At 39.5% G+C, this 24945-nt stretch overlaps 1 protein-coding gene across 5 annotated transcripts in view; it reads right to left on the reverse strand.

The window, feature by feature from the left end:
- samd12 (sterile alpha motif domain containing 12) overlaps positions 1-24945 on the reverse strand; it is a 56781-nt gene extending 31836 nt beyond the window's left edge. For 2 of the 5 annotated variants that reach the window (XM_088278494.1, XM_088278493.1), the window contains exons 1-4: positions 24130-24665; positions 14833-15041; positions 7232-7361; positions 2600-2740 (exon numbers count right to left, since the gene is read on the reverse strand). In XM_088278494.1, the coding sequence (XP_088134620.1) occupies positions 2600-2740; positions 7232-7361; positions 14833-15041; positions 24130-24190 (541 nt within the window). In that variant the 5' untranslated portion in view covers positions 24191-24665. Of the gene's footprint in view, positions 1-2599; positions 2741-7231; positions 7362-14832; positions 15042-24129; positions 24666-24785 lie in introns of those variants that run through there. The other 3 variants (XM_088278496.1, XM_088278495.1, XM_088278492.1) reach the window with 3 other exon arrangements.

Here is a 24945-nt window from a genome sequence, read left to right on the forward strand (position 1 = left end):
AAAGGTTTTATTTTTAATGAACAAAAGATGGAAGATAATGTTATCTGTCACATTTTGCCATATTATTGAGCTGATATTTCGTTGGAGGCAAACAGGAAAAAAATACACGTGGAAAACATCAGAAAAAAAAGGACAAGCCAATCATAGACTTGAAAGTTAATTGTATGCGCCGTTATACCCTAAAGCAGGCGTGGGCAAACTACGGCCTGGGGGCCACATGCGGCCTGTTAAACGTTTTAATCCGGCCCGCCGAACTTGAACAAAATTAAATGAATAAACGTTGTTAATGTTTTATTTTCTAAATACTGTGGTTTTTCAAAGACATATATATTGTTGTAATGCTTTTGTTTACTTTCATTTAAAATTAAATGTATTTTTTTTCTCAGATGAGGTGAGGTTACCAAAACACTCCATCCATCTGCTCCTGGTCTGGCCCCTCTGTCAAATTTTAGAACCCATTGTGGCCCGCCAATCAAAAGGTTTGCCCACCCCTGCCCTAAAGTATTAGCTGAGCAGCTAATAAAAATTAACATTGGCTAAGCCCTTAACGACTTAACATTAGTTATAATTTGTTTTTTTTTAATTCGCTCTTAAAATTAGTTGACAATTTTAAGGAAACTCTTCAACCCCTGGTAGCATACTAAACTCGAATGTCACAATCGACAATTAATTTAGAGCATTTGATATCTGTCTGTAGCCAAACTGGGAACATTTAGCTTTGCAAAAATATATAAACATGTCTTCTACATTTCTACTAGTATTTTGTGTCATTTTGTAGCATGTGTGCCACGTCAACACATCCTTGCCCGTTTCTCTCCATTTTCCGAAAAATCCGAGGCTGCTGTTGTTCTGGGTTTGTTTGTCCTCTTTCATCCGATTGTGGACTCCCTCACAGGCTATCACGACAAGCCTCCCGTCTTTGTTGTCTTCGACACTGACGTGGGGACATGGGGAGATCTAATTATTCCCCTCGCATGGCCCAGTAACCCTTAAAGGTTAATCACTGTCCGTCTAGCCAGCTCTGTCTGGGTACACTGCAGTAATTACCACACCTCATTTTCTCTTTTTTCCACCCCACTATCGGCCTGTTTTCGTGCCCTCCATGTCATGATAGATAATAGATGTGTCTCTCTTCCTCGTCGTTGACGTCGAGATATTGGAGTGTTTGCCCTATCTTGAGATGTGTTTTTTTTTTTTAAACTAGTGTATCAGGATCATAATTCCATTAAAAATATGATTCTGTGTTGTTGTTTTTTTTTTGCATAGTTCCTCCACGTGAATGTGTAAGATTATCTGTCTGACGTCTTTTTGTTTCCCACCGAGTTTCCTGTTTTCCTCTTTGCTCGATCCTCTCACCCATCTGTCATTGCATCTTCTATTTTTTTTTTTTCTGATGCTTCATCACCAACCCCAACCTCCGCCATCTCATTTCCCTTCTCGGGAGTTCAGATCCCAAGTGGTTACAACTCTTTTTGCCTCGAGCCTCTGGCTGGAGGTGCGTGTGCCCTGGGCATCGAAATACACTTCTTTCTCTCCTACCTGCTTCCCAGTTTTTGCAAAAAAAAAAGAAAAGTGAGTTTTCCACCTGGGAATGAGCTTTAAACATTGTACAGTCGTTCTTTAAATCAAAACAATGCATATTGTAATGCTACCCGAGGTTGGAACGTCGTTGTATGACTTTGCACACTTTCTAAGATTCCTAGAATAAAATGTTCTCACCCTGGAGGCTAACTTCAGTTTTTTTTAAGTGTGCTCAAGGTGATGGAAGTATTGGTGAAGTAAGCAGCCACACTTACGGAATTTGAGCGAAGCAGTCACAGGAAAGAGAGAACCACAAGGTGACAGCAAGAAAGTGAGGAGCGGAGATGAAAAAGCAGCACTTTTTTTTTTTTTTTTTTTTTAATGTCACACCCCTCACAACAGTGACACATGATCTGTAGAAATGCATTATGTGGAAGACAGGAGAATCATCAAAGTGAGCATGTGAAGCGCATTGAGTCCCAGCGAAAAGATGGCCAAGGACGATGAAGTTGTGGGTTTAATTTTGTACATTGACTTGAAAATGACGCTAGTAATTTAAAGAAATCGCCAATTTACCGATGTCACGTGCGAAGCGTGCTAACGTCTTTGGAGACTGTTAAACGCATTATTACTAATTACTGATGTTTCTATATTATACATATACTTGCTGGCGAGATGACGGTACACTTTTCTGCTGTACCTCACAAAAAAAAAAAAAAAACCTTGACAGGATTTGAGAACCCCACACATATTGTGCAATTACACAAGCCTCTGATCATTTTTCCACCAAAAAGCTATGAAAGGAGACCGTTTGTGGTTTTGTAACCATTTTGATGAATCACCTCCTGTGGGCTTTACAACATGCAGCGCCTGCCATGACTACAGATGGCACGTGTATAAACGAAGCTCTATTGAGCGACTAGTTGGGAAAATGTGAGATGTCTTCCTGGAAGTAGCCAGACATTGCCTGTGTACTGTTTAGAAGCCCGCGCAAGCACTTTTATGCATCACAACATTAAAACATTTACGGCGAGTGTGTAATGTGCGCAAACATTTGAAGGAGGCTTTGCGTAAAGACCTTGTGTGAGGAGTTGAAGGGTCCTGACTTCCTCCCGCACGCGGAGCTGCAGGACCTGCTGCAGGATGTTCTGCCTCTCCGCTTCCTGCATGATGCCCATTCGCTCCAGCTTTCGGTCTGTCAATCGCATCAGAGCCCGCCCTAATGAAGAAATGAAGAAGAATTCTGGAGAATTGACACTTAAGACTTGTAGCTGCACACGTCACAAATACATTACAAGTCAAATTTCGACTAATTAAAGTGAGGAACCGGATGTATGATATCTTAGCCAACGTCTAGTTGCCTGAGTAAGTTAATGATAAACTGTACATCTTTTGTACACGTTATGTGCATTGATGTAAAGTAAGGAAATACGACACTTGAGTAAAATTTCCCAGGTAACTACTTTGAGCACTTGATGGAAAACAAATGTCTAGTTTAGCAACACACACGCATACACACAGAAAACAACAAGCTAATCACTTGCAACTGCTTTCCAGTATTTCTTTTCCCAGTTGTAATTGTGGAAAAAAAAAAAATCATAATTTAATCATGCTCTCAGTTCCTTTGTTGAATATTGCGGGATGTTAAAAAAAAAGACTTGCGGCGGAGCTCGCCGTAATCATTAAGCTAGTTAGTTAGCAGGGCCTTTGTCAGCCGAAGACACCATAATTTAGGCTAACGAGCAAGCAATGAATTATGGACGACCACAACAATAAGCACACATTGCCCGTTTTTGCCCTGATGACTTACAGCCTAGAAATATTATACATGGATTAAAGGAAAAATATTGTGAAATCACACCCCAAAAAAATTTAACAAAGTTGCAATGTTATGAAAATAGACGGACCGCTCTAAAAATGAAAAAGTCTTCCTACAGTTTTGTCCAAAGACAATCTTTATTGTTTTTGAGACATGTAATTTCACAACTTTAAAAAAAAATGTCAGTCAATTTCAGCTTTTAACTCCTTTTAAGTCTCTGTTATGTCATGATTATTAAGGAATCTAATTACCCTTAAGGTAAAGTTACAGTACAAGTCAACTGATTTTTGCCAATTTTCTAAAACCGCACGGAGACTTTTTCTCGACTCGGTACAACCACAGTTAATGAGCACCAACTGGCAATGAAAATAACAATAATGCAACAGAGAATGTTTGATAGATATAAAAAAAGATACAATGTGAACTGCAAGGAAAAGTAGCAATCCGCGTCATGTGATCAAATGAAATGCATGCACACGAATGCTGTTATGACTCGAAGATAATGTCAAACCATTTATCGGCTAATTGTTATGAGACCATATTCTGAATTTTGAAGAGCCAAGAAGGAGGGCAAATGATGGAAGAAAAAGCAAGCGAGATGCTGGGATAAATAATAATTACTTGGTGTCTGAAAATCATCCTGACCTGCTCTACACAAATCCATTAAAACACCACAACTTTATTTAATATCATGTTGCGGCGGCATTCTTATAACGGTGTGTTGGAACCGCATAATCAATGGCAACAGAAGGACCATTAGGATCCTTTATTAAGGTGGAGTTGAAGTCATTGATTAATCGGTGCAACACAAAGTGGGCGGCGACCACAGTTTTGTAAACAAATTGAATTCACAGCTCGCGAAACTTGTTGAAATGAAAGTTGCAGTTGGAAGACAGACAGTAGAAAGTATATTTTATCACCTGTTGTCTAGAGCTTAGGAAATAAAAAAAAAAACATTTGTGCATTTCTGATCTGACTTTCTATAAGAGCCAGTGCTGAACAACCAATTCTTGCACGCTTGCATAATAAGTAAATCGAAACATGATGGCTTTATCACCCCAATTTTCTTCTTTATACTGCGCCCTGTATTTGTCACTGCGACTCCACTACCGTTTCTGTATGGAGATGACTTTTTCACGATCACACTTATCAGTCACCCCTGGAATGAGGTAAACAGTTTCTTGCAGGGTTTGCTTATTCAAACTGCCAAAATAAACTGCACCTCCAATATTTGCACATTTCTTTACCCTGATTTTTATCCTGGGTTGTCGGCATTATAATGAGAATATACCAAATATATTGTATTAGATATAATATTCCAAAATTCACAACTCACCCCAGAACCCCGACATATATGTCAGGGGGGGGGGGGTGATACATGTTCACACAAGTGCCAGATTAATGAGTGGTGTGTAAGGCAGCAGTGTTGCAAGGAGGCAGATTAATCTTGAAGCCTGGCCGAGCACAAGCTGCTTTGATGAATGGGATTGTAAAGCGCGTGAACATTCACGCAAACACACACAATGAATTTTGTGGGATTCCGAATAAAAATGCAAATTGAGGCGTACACAGACACTGAGCTTACTTTAGGTGCTCTCACTTTGCCTTGGGCAAATTGTGCAGGAGGCAAAAATCAACAATGACTAAACAACTTGATACTCAAGCTTAGCTAAATGCTCACATTGGATCTGATATACAGCTTGTAATTTAAAAAAAAAAAACATTTTATGGACACTTCTCTTAACATCGTAACCTGTAGCCAGATGTTCCCTCTGTTATTTTGGTCACCTCTACCAAGGACACACATCATCAGAGTGGATTATGGTAACATTTTATGACACAGTGTGAAAGGAAACCATTAAGTGAACTCTGCTGCAAGGTGTATGCGGTTCAAGATTTAAAGTCCCTGTAAAGTGGAAATAAGGAATTTATATAGTGACACTGAGCTGTGTAAATTGCGACATCCAGGTACGATGCAGTTTCGGGGTGAAAGCGCAGATAGCTGGCGAATTAAACGCTGTGCTGGTAAAAAAATGGGCCACGGAAATTATAAATAAATAACTAGCAATTGCACCGGATATCACTTGGCACCGATTTAGTCACGGGCCAGAAAAAAAGAATTATTAAATAAAAATCAAAAAGGATACAATACTTCATGCTATACTATCAAACATGAATAATGTACTGCATGTTGACACAAATCTCTGAATTCATTTTACACGGTCGCTAAATATAATTGAAGAGCCACCCTTTCCGGCAAAGGTCTGCCCCTCTTCGAGTTGTCCTTCAAGTTGAAAATAGCATATGTCACCTTTCATTTCTCTGGGCGGCTCATCAAAAATACATTTTGTACACAGTGTGAAACCATCCGGTGGATGCGGAGGAGATCGCCGCCGGCCGAGCAGCACGGTACTGCACTAAGTGATGTGCAACTGCGAAGGAACAAAAGACCTTTATAAGCTCTGCGGTGTGATCATTAAACTACCAATTTGAACTTTCTCCAGGTTAATTAATTAATTAATAAATAAATATTTTCATAAGAAGTCACCATTAAGAACGCAGTGACAAGTGGCAAACACAAAGATGCTAACATGCTAACATTGTTAGCCTAGGCAAAATGACTCCATTTAAACTGGAGAGCAGTGTGAAGCGTTCCAATCAAGATATGTGAGATGACTTTTTTGGCGTCAGTAACGCGACTTTATTACCAAATGTACATGACATGGATATTTTTGGGATCAATTCAGAAGGTTTTTACTCTCCTTGTAGTTATTGTCCGTAACTTATTCATCCCATTGGCTTACTTCTAATTAGCATCATGACACCTTTTGCAGTGATTATAGCATAGATCAGAAAATGTGTATTTAAGTCATTTATCGTACCAAGCTATTGCTTTACAAAAAGAGTCCGGGTCGTGTAATTACAACAGATTAGAGCCTAATATGTAATTACGCCTTAATATGCTTTAATGCATTTTTAATGACATCTGGGTGTCTCTGTTAGGGTTGGGAGGTAAAGATCGAGGGAGGTGAAGCAGGAGGATGGGACGCATCGATTTTTTTTGGAAGTGGGATCAGGAGCTCTGTTGCATACTAAACTCATTTGCGGTTTAAAATGTGTATCATCGCAAATATGTATGTCTCCGTTTTTTCGTCATAATTTTTTTTTCTTTTCATTAAATTAAAAAGAACAGGGAATGAAATGTCTCAATTACTGCAGACTGGAAGCAGGCCAACAGGCAACACGTGATTCATCGTTTCAGATCATTTACATTGAATGCCAAATGTAACTCATCGCAAGCATATAATGTTGAAAATGCATTACGGCATAAACAAGACTCATCATCATTCTGCCACTCTTCATGACCTCGGCGAGATTTTAGGCTGTTAGACCATCACTGAATCGAAGAGGCCCTTGACGGCAACAAACAAACATATTAGCATGATCGGTCGCGCTCCGAGAGGTGGAGTGCATGGCAATTAAGAGACGTCTGTTGCCATGAGGACCAAAGTGTTGCTCACAGCAGGGTGACCTTGAGGATCCTTGTTTGGAAAATGATTGACGTGCCAAATGTCGTCAATGGCAACGTCTTGACTGTGGAAATGAGGCTGCAGGTGGTTGCCACTCGGCGCACATAGAAAAAAAAATTGATGTTTTGAATGAGATCTGACATCGGCGGAGTGAGGAGTGACAACCGCAAGAAGCCGGGTTGTTTCAAGGTTTTATGATTGAGCGGATAAAAATAATAATATTCGCGTGTTTTACCCTTTACTTCCAGAGTAATAAAACGTGTCAGCAAAAAGTATCAATATTTGATGTTTGTGTATCAAATCAATACGGTACAATGCATATTTCGGCGAAACGTAAACCTGACCCCGTCGCTATGCCTACCTGTGATATCATGTTGTTTGAAGGAGTCACTGTAGATCTGATGTTGATTCGGACAGTGTTTCTTCAGCCATTTGCAAACGTCCTGTTGGGTCCACAGGGCCACTGGCTTGGAGAGTTTCACATATCCGGGCTGTGAGAAATAAATCATTTCAGACGTGTTACCATTAGTCATAATTTCAAAATCGATGCATTTGACAGTGGCGGACCATGCATTTCATATTTATGCCTTCAGTGAAGTCCGACTTAGTCCGACTTGAATAAACCCCCCTCATAATGCCATCGTTTATGACATCACGGCTGGAAAAATAATATACAAACACACCTGAATCACGAGAGAGATTCTCTTGAAAGGTCCGTCTTGAAAATGGCCACGCAAGTATAACTGAAATCAAATCTACACTTTTCCCTCCTTCGGCAATTGTGGGTTAAAAAAAAAAGCAAGAATATATTTTAGATTTTCATTGTAACCACATCGTGATCTGATTGGCTATCGCAACTGTTGAGCAACTCTAAATGGTCGTTCACACACACAGCACAGACGCCCGCAGGAAAGAACCTGAAGGCTCTGAGGAATAGTACGTCCCGCTGGTATTATGAAATTTGCCTGGCAACACAAGCTAGCTGAATTCTGATTCGATAAAAACGCTCACCTAAAAATACAACGTAATTTGATGTGAATGTGAATAATAATTATTGTTAGAATTATTATAAATCCTGTTTATAATTATTAGCATAAATATGTTCATGATTTCTTGATTATGTTAGGCCAGCAGAGAATGCTGTAAAGTGGAAATAAGGCACTGGCATTTGACATACAGTATGCTTTGTGATGATATTTTTGTTACGGAAATCTTGAACAGATAAATATGTCTTGATATTCAAGCTCAGGGGCCCCAAAACTGTATTTCTAGCCATGACGAGCAAAGTGAATTAAGTTGGTTTTGAATTAAACAAGTGAGAGGGATAAGCTGTTACAATTCCTAGCCACTTACCTAACATGTTCTATGTTGAAACACGTTGGGCCTTTGTATTACACGGTACAAAAAAATGGAACTTTTTTTTACGTTATTTTGTTTCTTTGATTAGCTTTTGCAGGTGTTGCCAATTATTATTTTTGTTTACACCCGTTGTGGTACTGGTCCCTTGTGTCCACCAATCAGCTGCTCGCATCTTGTTCCAGTGTTTCTCGTTATCTTTCTCAGTTTGCTTGTATTTTTTGAAACATTCATACGATATGAAGCCGAATTCGTACCTCAAAATAATACCGAAACACGAAAGCGCTTTATGAAATGCCAGTGATGCACAAATACGACGAAGACGCCGTTAGGGTGTAATTTATACGCCAAGTCTGAAGTGGCGCTGTCGTACGGTACGGGTAGTCATAAACACAGAAGAAGAAACCCCAGCATAAAAGAAGAAGAAGAATCAGGGAATAATAATAGGTGCAATAATGGCCATTATTTCAACACAATGAAGGGAAAGTTTTTTTCATTTTTTTGGGTGGGTGATCACACAATTATCCATAAGTGTTCAAACTTTTTTTTTAATTGTGTCGAAATAGATTCGTAGCGGTGGCGCTTCAATGAAAGTAACACGAGGGACATCTAGTGGACAAAAGACGTCAAAGCAACTTGAGAATTAAACGTTCCCTCCCTTCTATTTTTCTGCAATAATGGCTAAAATTAAATATGATACCTATCAATGAATTTAAATAAATATATATATTGTTTTTGTTAATTTAAATAGCCAATGTTGCTATAAAAAGGTTTCATAAATAAAGTAAATATGTTGGATTACTTACGTGTCCTTTAGTTGTTTCTGTTCAGGCCATGGATGTATTTACACGTTTTTATTAATAATAAATAAATAAAATTAATTAAAGTTTAAGACGGATCCTCTTTATTTATTTATTTATTTATTTATTTATCAAGGGTGTCATGTTTAATGTAATTAGTGGTTATGCTCCACAAGTAGGATCTGAACTATAGGAGAGAATGAGAAATTCCGGAAAGAGTTTGACAAAATAGTTCTGATTATCCAAGGCGGGGAGACACTGGAATAAAATTGTATCGTAATGGTGCAGATTGTAACATACATATTGGTGAAAAAAACCGAGGTGATAAAGAAGTGATGGGTACATTTGGTATCCAGGAAAGGAACATGACAAGCGATTGGGGGTGGACATTTCCAAAAGGATGAAGACTTTGTTCGAGAAGAGGTTGGAACATAGGGAGGCCAACAAGCGCGGAGGTTGCGGCATGCAGCTGGATGACATGTGATGGAGGTTCCCGAATGTAAAGTAGTGGTTGGTGAGAGCATAGCTCGAGAGCATAGGATGGTGGTGTGCAAGATAACTCTGCTGGGTTTGAGGAAGAGAACACAAAAAAATAAAACCCATTGATTCCCTGCTTGATTTCATTCAATCGTTTCCACAAACAGAACGGTCAAACGTTTGCTTTCCTCATCCTCTTGGTGATTGTTAAACTGATGATGAGTTACAATACCGCACAATGTAAAGTACAACATTCTAGCTTGAGCAGTCAGCCAAGTGAAGTCTTCTGCCAAGGCTTTTGATTTTTTTAATTGAGCAGCTACTACGATGACAAACAAACAAGGGGTGATTAAAATTTCACAACCACTGCCTTCCACTTTAGCCTGCCCTCCGGCTGTGGCGTGGTGCGGCATAGCAATGATATTCCATCCCTCACTTCTACACCAAGAGTGTGGACTTACAGGCGCTGGCAGCATTTCTTCTTCTTTTCCTTCCAGGCTTCTCTCGGCCATATTTCGTCCCTGTCAGCTCTATCTCACTTGCCCTCCCACATTTCCACTCTCATCTCTCCCGTAGAGCTCTCACATTCACCTTTCTCATTATAGACCCTGAATATGGAAAAGCTCACTCTCTTCAGTCACACCTTCAAATTCGCTGTTCATCCAAAATTATATAGAGAGGAATTGGGGAAATGGGATGTTAAGCTTGGGAGATACTATTTAGCATTTTGTCAAATAATAATCTCTGATCACACATTATTATGGAAGCTTGACTATTATTGTTGGTATAAAAATTGTTGGGTTGCTAGAGGGCCGGCCCAGCCTTCACGTGTGCACTTTAATATCCGAGTAAACCTTCTGTTAGCTGGCTATTTCTCAAAATGGGTGTCTGTGACTGTTCTGCAATTTCAACCCATGTGGGGTTAATTAACATAATAATCATTACCAGAAGGCGTTTCTTCAAAATGGCAGCTAGTGCACTTTGTGAACTGCTGTGTGCACAAGTTAAAATATTTTTACCCCACACTGCGGGCTCTGCTTTTGCAATAAGAAGCAAGCAGCCAATTGCAGCTGAAGTACAGACGACCAACCTGAGAATAATTGTTATGTGTCTTATTTTGTATCTTTGGGTGGCCTAGGATATCTCAGGTGGTCCTGAAAAAAAAATTTTTATAAACCCCCAAAATTTCCAAACATTCATTTTATGTTCCCCATGGAGGACTTTGGAGAAATGTGGAAGAAAAAAAAATGTAATATACCCAAATGTTAATTATCTAATTATCTAATTGCAAAACACTTTAGATCCGCCCGTGCCATAAACCCACTTTTAAATATGGCACTCTCCAGCATTTTTACACCTGTTGCCAACAGTGTGCACAACCTGTTAAGAGTCACTGAATACACATTGTCCCGCTTGCTTTTTAATTAAGCATATCAGACCCTTCACAGTAGTCTGTATTCCAAGCAGCAAGGCAACATGACAGATGGCCAAACGAAGCGGGCAGGCAGGTAGGCGCGGCCGTGCTGCACTTAATGCGATTGCTTGGCAGCTCGCATTGCTGCTGATTCTGCAGGGAGGTAAGGGCGCACAGGGTGGATTAAGGTGAGAGAGGGGGCGGGGGGCTGTAATGGAGGAAGAAACTACATTAACCATTAAACACAGCTCAACTCAATGTTAATTAACCCCGACTAGGAGCCTGAGGCAAAAAAGGGAGAGTGAGGCCAAATTCAGAAAGAATGTACAAAAGAGTGAAAGGGACAAGAAGTGTGTGAAAAAGTAGAGTTTGACTGACTGAAAAAAAAACAAGAGGAAAAAAGACGAACTCTGTGTATAGCGGCACTGACAGACGAGGCAAATGGTTTTAAAAAAATAAAAAGAGGAAATAAAAGAAAACGCCGGCGCTTCACAAACGGATTTGACACAGGAGGCTCATTTTCCATGAACCCATTTGTGAGTCAATGGCCATCTGTGTTTTACATTCTACTCTGATTCAGCCCAAAGCAGCGCTCCTGGGGCTGAGGGGAAAAGGTGAGCTGGTGCTGCCAGCTAGCAGAGCCAAAGGATGGGGGGAAAACACCAGCAGGAAAGGAGAGAGAGAGAGAGAGAGAGAGCCAGAGAGAGAGAGAGGAAGGTGGAGAGGCAGAGAGAGGTAGAGAGAGAGAGAGAGAGAGGACTGTAGAGATACAGAGAGGTGTAGAGAGAGAGTGTGAGAGAGAGAGAGAGAGACAGAGGGAGGTTGAGAGATAGACAGAGGTAGAGAGAAAGAGAGAGGAAGGTAGAGTGACAGAGAGAGGTAGAGATGTAGAGAGAGAGAGAGAGAGAGAGAGAGAGAGAGACAGACAGAGAGAGGTAGAGAGAGAGAGAGAGGTAGAGAGAGAGAGAGAGAGGAAGGTAGCGAGACAGAGAGAGGTAGAGAGACAGAGTGGTAGAGACAGAGAGGAAGAGAGAGACTGAGAGAGGTGGAGGTAGAGGTGTAGAGAGAGAGCGAGAGAGAAAGAGAGAGAGAGAGAGAGAGACAGAGAGACAGAGATGTAGAGAGAGAGAGAGAGAGAGTGAGAGAGAGAGAGAGAACACAATCACCCTCAAATGGCTGTTCTCAAATCTCCGGGCCAATTAGAGGTTTGAGTGACAGAGCAAGGGTCCAAAGAAGAGCATGTTCTTTTTCCAAATTGAATACATCTGGAAATAAGCATGCACATGAAACACACAAGGCAAATTGGTGGCAAATGTACCCGCATGTGGTGCAATATTGAACACAGAGACAAAAAGGAACATAATTACACACATGAAAGAGAGACTCGGGCAAACGTGCTGCAACAAAACATTCCCCTGCTGTGCTGTCCTTGGCTTTAATTGATAACTAAAAGCCCGGCATGGCTCACCAGTTTTCTTCATGTTACCTTAGCAACACAGCAAGGACACGCTCAAAAATTAAAGACGAGAAATCGCAATGCCTCGGGGCAATACACAACCCTGACATGAATCAGACAGTGGCGAAATAAACGGCAACACAGGCCGCAAACTACAGTATAACGCACACAATGAAGCGTGTAATTGCTCGAACACAGATATGCATTTACAGATCCAATATGGAGTCGGCTAAATTAATCCTGAGGCACTCACTTCTTTTTGTGGGTGCATGTGATTCACAATTAAATGCTCGGTGGTTGAATGTTGGAAATTGGCAGTGCAGAGTGAAGTGGATTACTAAAACAAAAGAGTAGAAAAGTGTGCATAGAAGTTTCAAGAGCAATGTCATTTATGGTTGAAAATAAATTACATTTACACAAAGAGTAAATTATGCTGAAGAAAAAAAAAAGATGGATGAAATACTGCCTTCATAAAAATAATTAATTCATACTGAGTCATGCTGTGACCTGTTTCAATGATTGACTCTATCATGTAACTACAGATTATGAATAGAATTGAGCAGGTGGTCATAATTTTATCTGATTGGTGAATATACGTATAAATATGCATTTTGTTAATAACGTCATTAAACTGCGAGGTTGAGGAAAGAAAAACGCGCCTTCCACGAAAATCCTGTCATAGTAGGTTTTAGAGCGCCCTCTGGTGTCAGGCACTGAGTACTGCATGTGTTCTGCTGGGATTGCTTGGAAAATAACTGAGTGGAGAGTCGACTGAGCAAGCACCTAACCGAAATATTGTCATCAGTCTGATCTCCTCCTCACAGCTAATTAGCATCCTCGCCAATCTTGCCTTCACCTTTCATTCTTTCCCTCTCCGTCTCCCTCGATTGAGCTGAGCCGGAGCTGGCAGGAGATGAAAATCCCTCTTGTTAATTAATCCATTATATGAAAGACCGCGGACGGATGGAAGGATGCTAACACACATGTGGATGTCTGTGAGAATAACACAGAATTTTGAATAACTTGATAAGACGTATAATTGAAGATGATATACAAACGGTGCCAACGAGTGAGGCCCATCGCAGAAAATAGACGAGAGCTTTTCACACAAAGGGCTGTTGGTTAAAAATAACAAGTTTGATCTTAATTGAAGGCAAGATATGCTCTTTTTTTCATTTATAATAATTTTTTATAGCTGTTTCTATTCCATTCTCAGGCTTGGACTTTATTCTTGACTGTATATATATATATATATAATATTGAATCAATTAAAAAATATTTCTATTCAGTAGTTTATTCAATTTCATTATTTTTTTTTAACAGACTAATTTTCATTCTCATAAACTGGTAACATTATAAACAAGAAACCTCACATTAATAATCCAAAAACAAAACAAAAATAATTCAGTTTATGAATTTTGTTTGGGAAATTGGTTCATTATCATGGTTTATTTAGGATATTCTGAATTATGTATTTTAAACTCTGAGCGGCCTCAACTTTAGTTTGTCTTCTTTCACTTTCAAACATTCACACGGCGTTTACACAGAGGAGCTTTTTCAATTAAAACTGTATCCACTTGCTTTGATGGACAGCTGATTAAAACATTTTTTTACACAGAAAAAAAGAGAATATGAGAGTGTTTGTGTATATCTGAAGTGATAACTCCCTTTCCAACGCTGTTGTTCCAATCACTCTGTATTTCTGAGGAAGAGAGTTTAAAAGAAATAGCTGACACTTTTGAAAGCAATTGGTCCTTGGAGAAATTATCACAGGCACAGCAGACAGATTTAGATGCATGCCGAAAAATCAGTTTGTCCTTCTTTGTTTTGTTCCTTGTTATCTCTCTTTTTTATTACATTTTTTTTACCAATTGGTCTCCAGATTATTTTAAATAAAATCTGCCGACGCCCATATTTGAGTCATTGTTGCTTATGGTTCCTATTCGTGCACAGATGGGTTTTTTTGTATTTTTTTTGGCAATCCCATACTTTTGGTTTTACCCCCTCTTCCTTCCTTATATTTGTATTTTTCATTTTAGAAAATAGGACACCATTTTTACCAGTTTGTCAGTTTTCTACGTTCTGTCTCCCTCTGCTGGCCATTTTTATTAACGGTCTCATGTGAATTTTGTTGCTCTGTACAATGACAATAAATTTCCATTCCATGGTCTATACATGTCCTTCAACTGGCCAGTGACCACCTCTAGAGTTTATACTCCTTCGGCGGGTTTGAGAAACAACTTGATCTATTTTATATTTGAGGGGGCAAGCCAAGACGTGGAGGGGCGAAGGTATGAGATAATAAAAATATGTGAAATATAATTTGGTTTTGGGGGGGGGGGACAGCCTTTAATTGAAGGGGGCAGGCCCCCTATTGTCCCCGCCTAGTCCCAGCCCTGGTGCTGCTTATCAGACTCCAATACTTCTTGATCGTACAATTATTTTGGACGGTACCTCACCCGTGTGAGCTCAGACTCGGACACTGAGCGGTATGGCGGCAAACGGCGCTGAAAAATGGACGGGCTTATGTCATGGTAGCTCGGGCTGTCATCATCGAGCAGCACAGGTGGGCCGTCGACAGACTCCTCCTCTTCATCCAGCTGCGATTCAACGTTTTCTGGGTACATCTGGTGGTCGATGCCATTCTGGCTCAAATTGCAGTGAACAGCTGTGCAGGTCAGAAAGTACATTTGAGTTAGAAGGGGAACGGAAAGCAGAGGAGAAGGAGCGAAAGTGAATTTATAAAATTGGCATGAGCAACTAAATGTTTTTGCCATAAAATTAAAATGGTGCGCTTGAGGACCTGTAATACTAAATCTGTCCGCTAGATGACGATACAGAACATCAAACGGAGCACAGTTTGCAAAGTAGAGTTTTTGATGGTAAAGGAAGAATCAGACATCATTTGTAGTGTTCTACGAAAAAATCAAATAAAATAAAAAAAAATGTTTACCAAATTAAGCAAAAATAATTCTATAGTACTACTGCAGCAGTTATATTTTTTCCACAGAAATTACAACCTCCTCAGTGGCATGTATTCAGTTGGGGCCAGGACAATCCAGGATAGCAGAATTGAGAGTCTGTTTAAAATTTGACTTATTGAATAATGCATACTTGATGGCGTCTATAAAAACTGTGCATTGTCTTCACAATAAGCAAAATTGGAATGAGTCTTAAAGTATTATTTGAGGGTGTGAACAATATAGTGGTTCGACAAATCAAGCATTAAAGAAAACTTTAAATGAATAAATAAATCAATATAAATGTTTTACCAATGTAATCGAACTATAATTATATTTTCAACTCATCCGTTTATAAAGAAAAACAGAGCAAGTGTTTTGCAACAAAAAAAAAGACATTGTTGAATTTCAAAGCCACTCCCTTTTTATTGTGTTTAAAGGGACGATTAACTACAGACTCAAGACAAAGACATTACGAAGTCGAGGAAATTTCAAGGGCTTGTCAATGTTTTCAAAGTTTCCTTCCGTGTTGTCTGACAGTATCCATTGTCTCTCTTTACGAAAGGCTGCGCATTTACCAGCGGCAACATTAAGTCGAATGAGGACAAGGGTATATTTTTACAAACTCAGTTTTGATTATTAGTTTACAGTGGTGTACATAACATAACATCAGAAATATAAATATAAATAAATAAATAAAATTAAATTTATATATATATATATATATATATATATATATATATATATATATATATATATATATATAATAATATATAAAATGAACATGTTACTTTGGATCAATAAAGATCACATTCATTGATGTACCCATCAGGGTTACAAAACTTTTTTTTCCGCTGTGTCAGACATCTCTTCAATTATTGCTTCCCGCCGGTCCCCACTGAAGTGTGAATCACTTGCACCCCCTCATCCTTTTTTTTTTCAGTTAAGTCAGCAGAATGTGAATCTCATTACCGCAGCGTCTACCCTGCCAGATGCTAAATCGACGACTACAACTTAGTTTACGCTTTGTTCCTAGTGACCATGTGGAAAATGAATTCCACTAACTGCGAATAATTTCTACCAAAATGCAATTAACGCTTTTAATATAATGTAACTGTATGGGAACTGTTTTTCTCAAAACAATTTAAATAAAAATCGGCATTACCGCGCATTCATTCACAGATTAGCTAAAGAACCCACAAGAAAGTGAGTGCACATGAAGCCTCGAGCAACGACGACTTTATTTTTTTTCCCAGCACACTTGGAAACCCTTCCAAGTTGCATCACACCCAATCAGGTTAGTTTACTGGAACTGCACCTACGCTTGGCACAGCCGACTAGGTTCCTCATCTTTGAAGTGACTGCCGTGCCAAATATTTTCATAATTAAAAAGCATTGTCAGTTATTCACTGCAATCATGAATGGCTATTAGAGCTGGGGGGGAAAAAAGTCCGCACATATATTTCCTGGCCACATTAGGCCACCGTACTCGAACCTTATAGTGAGATTTTCGATATGGGGCACGTCTCATTGGGTGTCGCCACAGTGAGTACTTTCCGGTTCCTTCAGCAAAGTACCCGAGGTGCAACGGAGAATAATATACACAAGTGAGCAGGGCTTGGAACGCAATTGAAATGCGCAGCACACATTGGCTCCCTCTTCACCGCTTCCCCTCTCCTCCTCTTTCGGCCCCTCTCTTCACCCCCTGACTCAATTGAGGTTGGGGTTGATATACAATCACACAAAGGAGAAATTATAGTCTTCCTTTCAAAGGATATAGAGTGGCCAGATTTAAGACACACAGAAGCGGATGACAAGATGATGACAGGAATTAAGACTAAAAAAAAAAGGCAGGATGAAGATGGTAGGCTGGTATATTGCCCTCAATCCTATAATGAGACGATTGGGCAATGAGATTTTTTTTTTTAAATCAGCAACGGGTACTATAAATAGCACCATTGCATTCATCACTCTGCCCAACCCTGACATGCGCTGTGTGTGCGTTAGGAAGGGAGAAGACAAAGAAGGGGGGCCTCTGCCTTCTATTCTTCTTCTTCTCATATTTTCCCAACGAGGTTTTAAAAAACAAGCGCAGGTGAGGTGGAGGGATATTATCTAAACATAAGCCTCACCTTTTAATTAGAGCGTGTGGTTTGAAACAATTGCTTTTAAATGTGCCTCTGAAATCATTGAGCAATAAAAGTCTCTGGGAGGTGTTGAATGCATTTCTGCACCTCTGTAAAATGCAACGGGTGAACATGAAAGTAAATGAAGAGTTACAAATGAGTGTTAATCAGGCAGAAGACTAACATGGCAACAACACAGCACGGGATGTTGTTGTATCCTCGATTCTTAGACTATGTTGACAAACAAGAAAAAGAAAAAAAAATTCTTGCCTCATTTTGCATTAAAGGCTGGTTCAAAATGGGTCCACGAGGAAAGTAAAAATGTTCAGTGTGAGCATTTAGGCTGGCAGTGATCCGAACTCAAACAGTTTTAACCAAAAACTGGCATTAAAGGTAAGTGTGCAGTTTTTATTAGCTGATGCAAATTTGAATAATAATCACCATAATAAATACCATTAAACATGGCCATAGATCAAAGCTAAACTAAAGACAACACACTGTTTTTGGAAAATGAAAGCAAAAAGTAGAATGTTACTTTTTATTTTTTAAAAAGTGCAATAAAATGTGCAAAAAAAACGTGCAAAAAAATGTGTAAACTTTTTGCTTCGTCACTAGGCTCAACACTCTACAACGAAATTTAGACATTGCTTTCTTAGAGGGGAAGTCAACCCCCCAAATTTTTTACAAGAATATGTTCTATGGAGGCCCGCTAGTCTAAACATGGCATTCCGGTCAATAATTTATTTGCATAATATGAGTTAAGCAGTAAAATCCATCTTCGAGGTGGCCATTTTGTCACTTCTGTCGACTGAAAATGGCATCACAGTTGCTCACGGTTCAGCTAAAGACCAATCATGACTTAATTTCAGAAAACAGGTGAGCCTTGATTGGTCATTACATGAGCCCTGAGCAACAGTGATGTCATTTTCAATCGACAGAAGTGACAAAATGGCCGCCGCCAGAGTGGTCAAAAACGGTAGAACACAATATTCATCAGATTACAATGTTTCGACTTGCAAATTTGCAAATTTGTCTTGGGTCGGCTTCTCCTTTAAATCATCCACTCCCAATGACGGATATAGACGCCGCTTAGGCTTCTGCTTAGTTTAACAAGCAGGTGTGTGATTTTTAGTGTGTACTAGACATAAATGCTAACACATCACCATACGCGCTAATGTGACTGACTTATGTTAGAAACCACAATTATTGCATTCGTTTGGAATGCAAAGAGACGGGTCAAATATTGATATGCCGTTGCGAACGTGCGCATGCATATGTGAATAACACTCATGCATATGAGCAGGGACGCAAGCACCAAATCTATTCCCTGAGAAAGTGAGCGACCGTAACAAATATGCACGAGGTGTCAAACAAGTCCACCCACGTCTCCTCCAGAAAAAGAAAAAAAAAATTGTGAGATGTGAATGTGAGAAATGAGACAACTGAGTCTGCTCAGCTGTCTGCCCGGAGGACTCGAAGCATAAATCTCCATCAGCACGGGACAGGAGACATACTAGTACTAATTAGAATACCTTTGAAGAGTAGGAAGCAATAAAGCAAGCGGAGTACTGCCTCCAGTTTTTTATTAAATTGTTTTGTTTTGTTCATGCATATCTGATATGTTAATATAGATTTATTGTATTTTATTTATTTGCCCCAAAAAACTAAAATAAAATAAAGTAAAAAAAAAAAAAAAACAATCAATAGAATAGATTTTCAAATTCTGCTTCTGGTCGATAAATTATTTGAATTATTTAAATGGTTTGGTTCCTGAATACATTAACTCATTCACTGCCAATAGAATGTACTTTTTGGCGTCTATATCCGTCAATGGGAGCGAATGAGTTAAAAAAAAATGCTTATTGAATATAAACCCAGTAGGGATCTGACTTGGGTAAAGAGTTCAAAATAAACATGGTGAAGTGGCATTTAGCTGTTATGCTGCACACAAATAGAAGCTCAGCCTTGTGTTCTTTTTTTTCCATATTTAAGATGAAGGTCTTTAATCTTTCTAGATTATTTGTCCGCACATTACAGTATTTGATTTCTTTTGCAGTCCACGAGAAATAAAGACAAAGTAAGTCAGTGAGGCACAGCTAGTGAAAAAAAAAAAAAACGGCGGCAGAATTGTCCACTTCATGCACAAAGACAGATGGGCTAAATATAAACTGCAGTTAACGCTGACTCACTTTGAAGCACGTATCCCGGGCATAAATGTTCTCTGCTTCAGCGTCAGGCAGCGGAAAAGCTCCATAAATAGATTGTCTTCATTTAGAACTGGTTATTTAAATATTTGATAAGAGGAACAAACCTCACTTTATGTGACCAAATAAGAGAGCGCAAAGTTCTAAAAGTTTAAAATTGGTACTATATTGTCTTAAGGGATGCAGTGGCACAATATGACATTTTATTTAAATAAATTATTTGGGTTCATTCCTTGTAAATTCATTGTTTTATTTACCATTTACTTCTATGATTAGTCAGAGCTTCGCAGCTGCATAATCATTGCTACTATACAATTAGAACAAGATTGAAGACCCCTGATTTAGACTCACATTCACACCTATGGACAATTTAAAGGGCAAAAATGTCCTAACATGCAAACTCCACACAGGACGGCTATTTGAAAACTGAAACAGACTATTTCGGACTGACATTTCTTATATAAATGTGCTAAAAATACCCTAGACCTGAATTCAAGGTTTTGCTCAACTTTGGATGCCACAGTTTCCTTCACCTGACATTGACTCCGCCATCCGTGCCCATCGGCATATAACGAACAGTTCGGTAGCTTTGAAATCTCCAGAGCAGATAATTGCTACCTCATTTTGGGGAGCTAAGTTCTTCCACTCCACATCACTGATTTCCGAAATATTCGCAAAAAGCTGCGCGTCATTCGTCACAGAGATGATGGGTGCATAAAAGGCTAAAAGTATTCCACTTATCTCTTCTCTCCAGAGTTTAATTTGCATGGGCTTCAAACATCAAACAGGTTGACATCAGCGCTGGTAGATTTTGAAGTGCCCTTTACAACATGTTGTCTGGTTCATTTTGTAGTTTTAACCTCGATAGAGGTCAGGGACTTCATTCCAGAGCAGGCGTGGGCAAACTACGGCCCGGGGGCCACATGCGGCCCGTTAAGCGTTTTAATCCGGCCCGCCGAACTTGAAAAAATGAAATGAATAAACCTTGTTAATATTTATTTTCTAAATACTGTGACATATATATCGATATAATGCTTTTGTACATTTTCATTTAAAATTAAATGTTTTTTTTTTTTTTCCGATGAGGTGAGGTTACCAAAATACTCCATCAATCCGCTCCTGGTCCGGCCCCTCTGTCAGATTTTAGAACCCATTGTGGCCCACTAATCAAAAAGTTTGCCCACCCGTGTTCTAGAATATAAGACCAAAACGACTGAGACAATGTTTTCTAATCTAATGAGACGAACGTGCCTTATCGTTGGGCAAACGCACGATTCCATCGGATGGCGGCTGACTCTTGTTTAGTCTCGACTGTTTGCCGTTTCATTCGCCTCATTTCATGATCTGCTGCTCTTGGAATTGCAGTGTAAATAATAAATTCCGTGAAGAGCAACTCAAAGGAGTGCACCGATATTAGAAGCTGGTAGGAGTCGGATCATATTTTGCACTTTTGAGTCGCAACACACTCTGGACTGGGATTCAATCAGGAAGCAGTCGTTGCAATTCAATATGCGAACGTCTCGGCGCACTGCTCAGGTTATAAATACCATTTTATTTTTTTTTGCACGCGATGGATCAGTTCAGTTACTTATGTTTCCATTTGGGGGGTGTGGCTGGAATGTCGATGTTTCCAATAGGTGTCATGTGATATAATCAGCCGAACAATGACGAGGAAGTAAACACGGAAGAAAAACCTGCATTGCGTGGGCTAACTTCTTGGCGTAACTGGTTGAGAAAAAGAGGATTTGTCGAGTTCCTCCTTTTACAATCGGCAAGAATCATTGTATGCCTGCAGTCCAGACCTGTCTCGTATTGAAAATTTATAGAAAATAATAAAGCGCAAAATATAACAATGCTGATCCTGGATATTTGAGTAGGTGAGGGTGGAAATGTTCAAAGCTTCAATAATTTGCAGGCATCAAATTTTAAAAAAATCATTAAAGTTGATCAATTTGCATATTAAATATAGTTTTTGTTGACATTTGTGCTATATTTAAACATTTTCATGTTACAAACACAGCACACAATATACACACATACAGTATATGACCTTGTTCTTTACCTAAAATATTTTTTTTACTAAATTCCAAACATTTTCAGTGTTTGCTTCTGTGTGCAAAGGCTGTCATTCGGAATTTCATGCAGCAGTACTTCAGAAGGCCACACATGACGGCAACGAGGCCACCCCAGGGAAGATCGCATAATTCTTTCCGATGACATTTGCTTCGCCCTCAGTCATCCTAATCCAATTTTATTCTTATTTATTTATTTTTTTTTGTCGACAAGGCAGAGGACATGCTCCTTACAGTTATTCTGATTGAAAAGATATAATCCTATACACGGACTGCAATAAAGATTTTTATTCCGCTAATTCTATTGCTCTGTTAAATCCGGGAATGGATTTGGAATGACTTTTCTGAATGGATGCACAAGAAGGCAGGCAGGGCAGGACATTAAGGAGGCTTTGATGCACAGAGGCAAGAGGCAAATGAACAAACTCAGCCACAGGCGTAAACAACTGCTTCGGCCAGACTCGGGGGTGCACTTTGAGGCTCTTTTTTTTTTTTTTTTTTTTTTTTTGCTGCTTGCATCAGTAGCATTATGCATTTAGTTCAATTTCATCTGAGGCGTTTGCTCAAATATTACATAGCGATTACAAATTGTTATTAATATTTGACTGTATTTTTTGGAAATTTACCAAGAGATGATTCTGCACGGGTCGACGGAATTTGTCTTTTTCCACACGGTGAAGGAGCACGTGGCTCCCATTACATAAGTTTAATTCGCACATTTTGTCCAGATTAACGCTACATTTTGAAGCTTGATGTGACATTACTCCCAAAAGAACTGGGAATTTGAGTCTGGCGTTCAAAAGTGCTCTTCACGTTTTTTTTTTTCCAAAGCGAAAATTGTCTTTTCATGTGTCATAAATGATGAAATAGCTGACCTATATTCTATGACTGAGGGGTTGCTAGAGTACTGGAACAGAACAGTCATGCTGCAGAGGTGCGTTATTTTTTTCCCTGCAGCATGTTAAATGCAAACTGATGTGAGAGTGAGCACAGGGACAGCTTTAGTTGTAGCACTACGGGGCGCTCTTAATTAGAGACCTTCTAGCACTTCTAAATAATAAAAGCCTTATTTTTAGCGAATTTATGCATTCAAATTTTTGATGAGATACTCTCATATAAACAAGTTATATTGTGCTATGAATGAAAAAAAAAATAAATCAATATTATGGTTGCATTTGGTCTAATTGTTTACATAGGGTTGCCATGGCAACGACAGCAATTATATTCGCCTAACAGTGTACCGTTGATGATTTTGCAAACTGTTATGGGAGAGTTTCTGCTTTTTAGTTGCGCACCATGCATGTGCAATTAATTTTTTATGTTTGCCAGCAAGTGGTATAAAATTCAAATTCATTTGTTAAAGTATATAAATTAGAATTTTCAGCTATTCTGCCATTTAAAAACACATATGTTTTCATTTTTGTATTTTACCAAATTTTTTTTATTTTATTTTTTTGGGGGCGAGTACCTACCTATTTGTGGCAGAACTTTCACCTGTTTCATTTCAATACGATACATCATGCACACATTTCAGGCTCAGTTTGCATCCTGCGTAGTTTTGTTTGTTTCGATTTGCTCAGGTCTGACGACAACACAAACAAGCTGAACAAGTATGAACTCTCACCACTCTGGTGACATGGCACGACTACTTTGTTGTCCTCTGAATGGTGAACATATGTTGAATGCGGAGCCGGTTTTGCATTACCTCTTCTGACTTCACATAAATGACTCACTTTGAATGAATTTCTCAGTAGATCATGCAAGTGATAATAATAAAAGCAGTGAGCGGAATGTAGTTGCAAAAAATATTCAGGCAAGTCCAATTTTAAAAAAAAAAATACAGTTTTAAATGCAACGGACTATTACCCACGTTTGGTCTTATTTGTGAACTGGAGTCAATCCCACGTGACTTTTTTTTTAAAATACATAGATAAATATAAAGAAAGATAATACATTGGTGCCATTCTTCAAAATGAAATCATATCTCTTAATATTTAAGCAAGAAAAAACAACCAACGATTGCTCAGTTTTTGTTTCATGTCAAAGCAAAGATTTTAAAAGACGGCAAATGATGTTTGAAGTCGCTGAAATCCACGATGCAGTACTTCCAGTCATCCATAAAATATATTTTGATCTTTTCTGCCTATTCAATAACACCGAAGCATGGCATGCAAGACATCACAGCAACAACAAAGCCTCGTAGCGTACACGTCATCAAGTCTTTGAGAGGGAACGAGACTGTCAAGTTCTGGTACCAACAAGGCACATTGTCCTTAACCAGAGTAAGTGTCTGGTCGGAAAGGTATGCAGGGGTGTCCGAGTCTCATTCCTGTCATACTAGCTCGAGCATACACCCAGGAAAACAGAAACGTTGAAATACAGTTCCAAACATACCTCTCATGGGATTCTGGATCCACAAGATACCTCCAATAAGGTGAGGAGACCTGCCGAGCATTGCAAATCACTCACAGTGCAGAAGATTCCAGCACTTCGCTCACATCCACTTCACAAACAAATGCGGGTATTTACTCTCAATTACAGGGGAGATGATCCACATGTTAGACCACCTGCTGCAGGATGAGCCGGACCAGTCTTGGGGGGGGGGGGGGGTGATAACACGCGTGCACGGGGAATTACATCACACCAGGATGAATCGCGGTGCGTTTCCAAACAAAATCGAAGTGGACACGCAGGGATCATCCAGATGATTGTGCAAAAACAAACCTCACTCTGCTAGGCTGCAGATCTGTCAATGGGGCTGTGTCGTGTCACTCAGCAAAACGATCACGCGCACAATCTGCAACAATAGAGAGCGCGCGTGCACGCGAACAATGCTCCCTGCAAGTGATGTGCGTTGAAGATTACCGGCACAGTGATGCGGGAAGAGGAGAAAAAAAAAGGCTTGCAAAGCATTCACCCAATCACGAGCTTTCACAATCTCAGTCAGGGCACGCAGCTAAGCTTTGTCATCGACTGACTTTTAACTATTTCCTCTTATTCGTTTATTTCCTTACACAAAGACCGAAAACAACTGGACATGTTGTCCTTACCTTCGACGGCCATGACGTCACTCCGCAGTTGAGGGCATCACTCGCAAAACAGCTGGAGAGAAATGTGAAAGTCAACGCTTTCTCATTCTACCTTGTTCTACCGTGTTATCATTTCATTGCTGCGGGCAAGACGGAGTGCACAGCTGCTGCCGCGCCTCAA

The sequence above is a fragment of the Idiotropiscis lumnitzeri genome, chromosome 16, assembly GCF_059441095.1.
Source record: "Idiotropiscis lumnitzeri isolate Australia: NSW breed Sydney's pygmy pipehorse chromosome 16, RoL_Ilum_1.0, whole genome shotgun sequence".
Lineage (NCBI taxonomy): Eukaryota > Metazoa > Chordata > Actinopteri > Syngnathiformes > Syngnathidae > Idiotropiscis > Idiotropiscis lumnitzeri.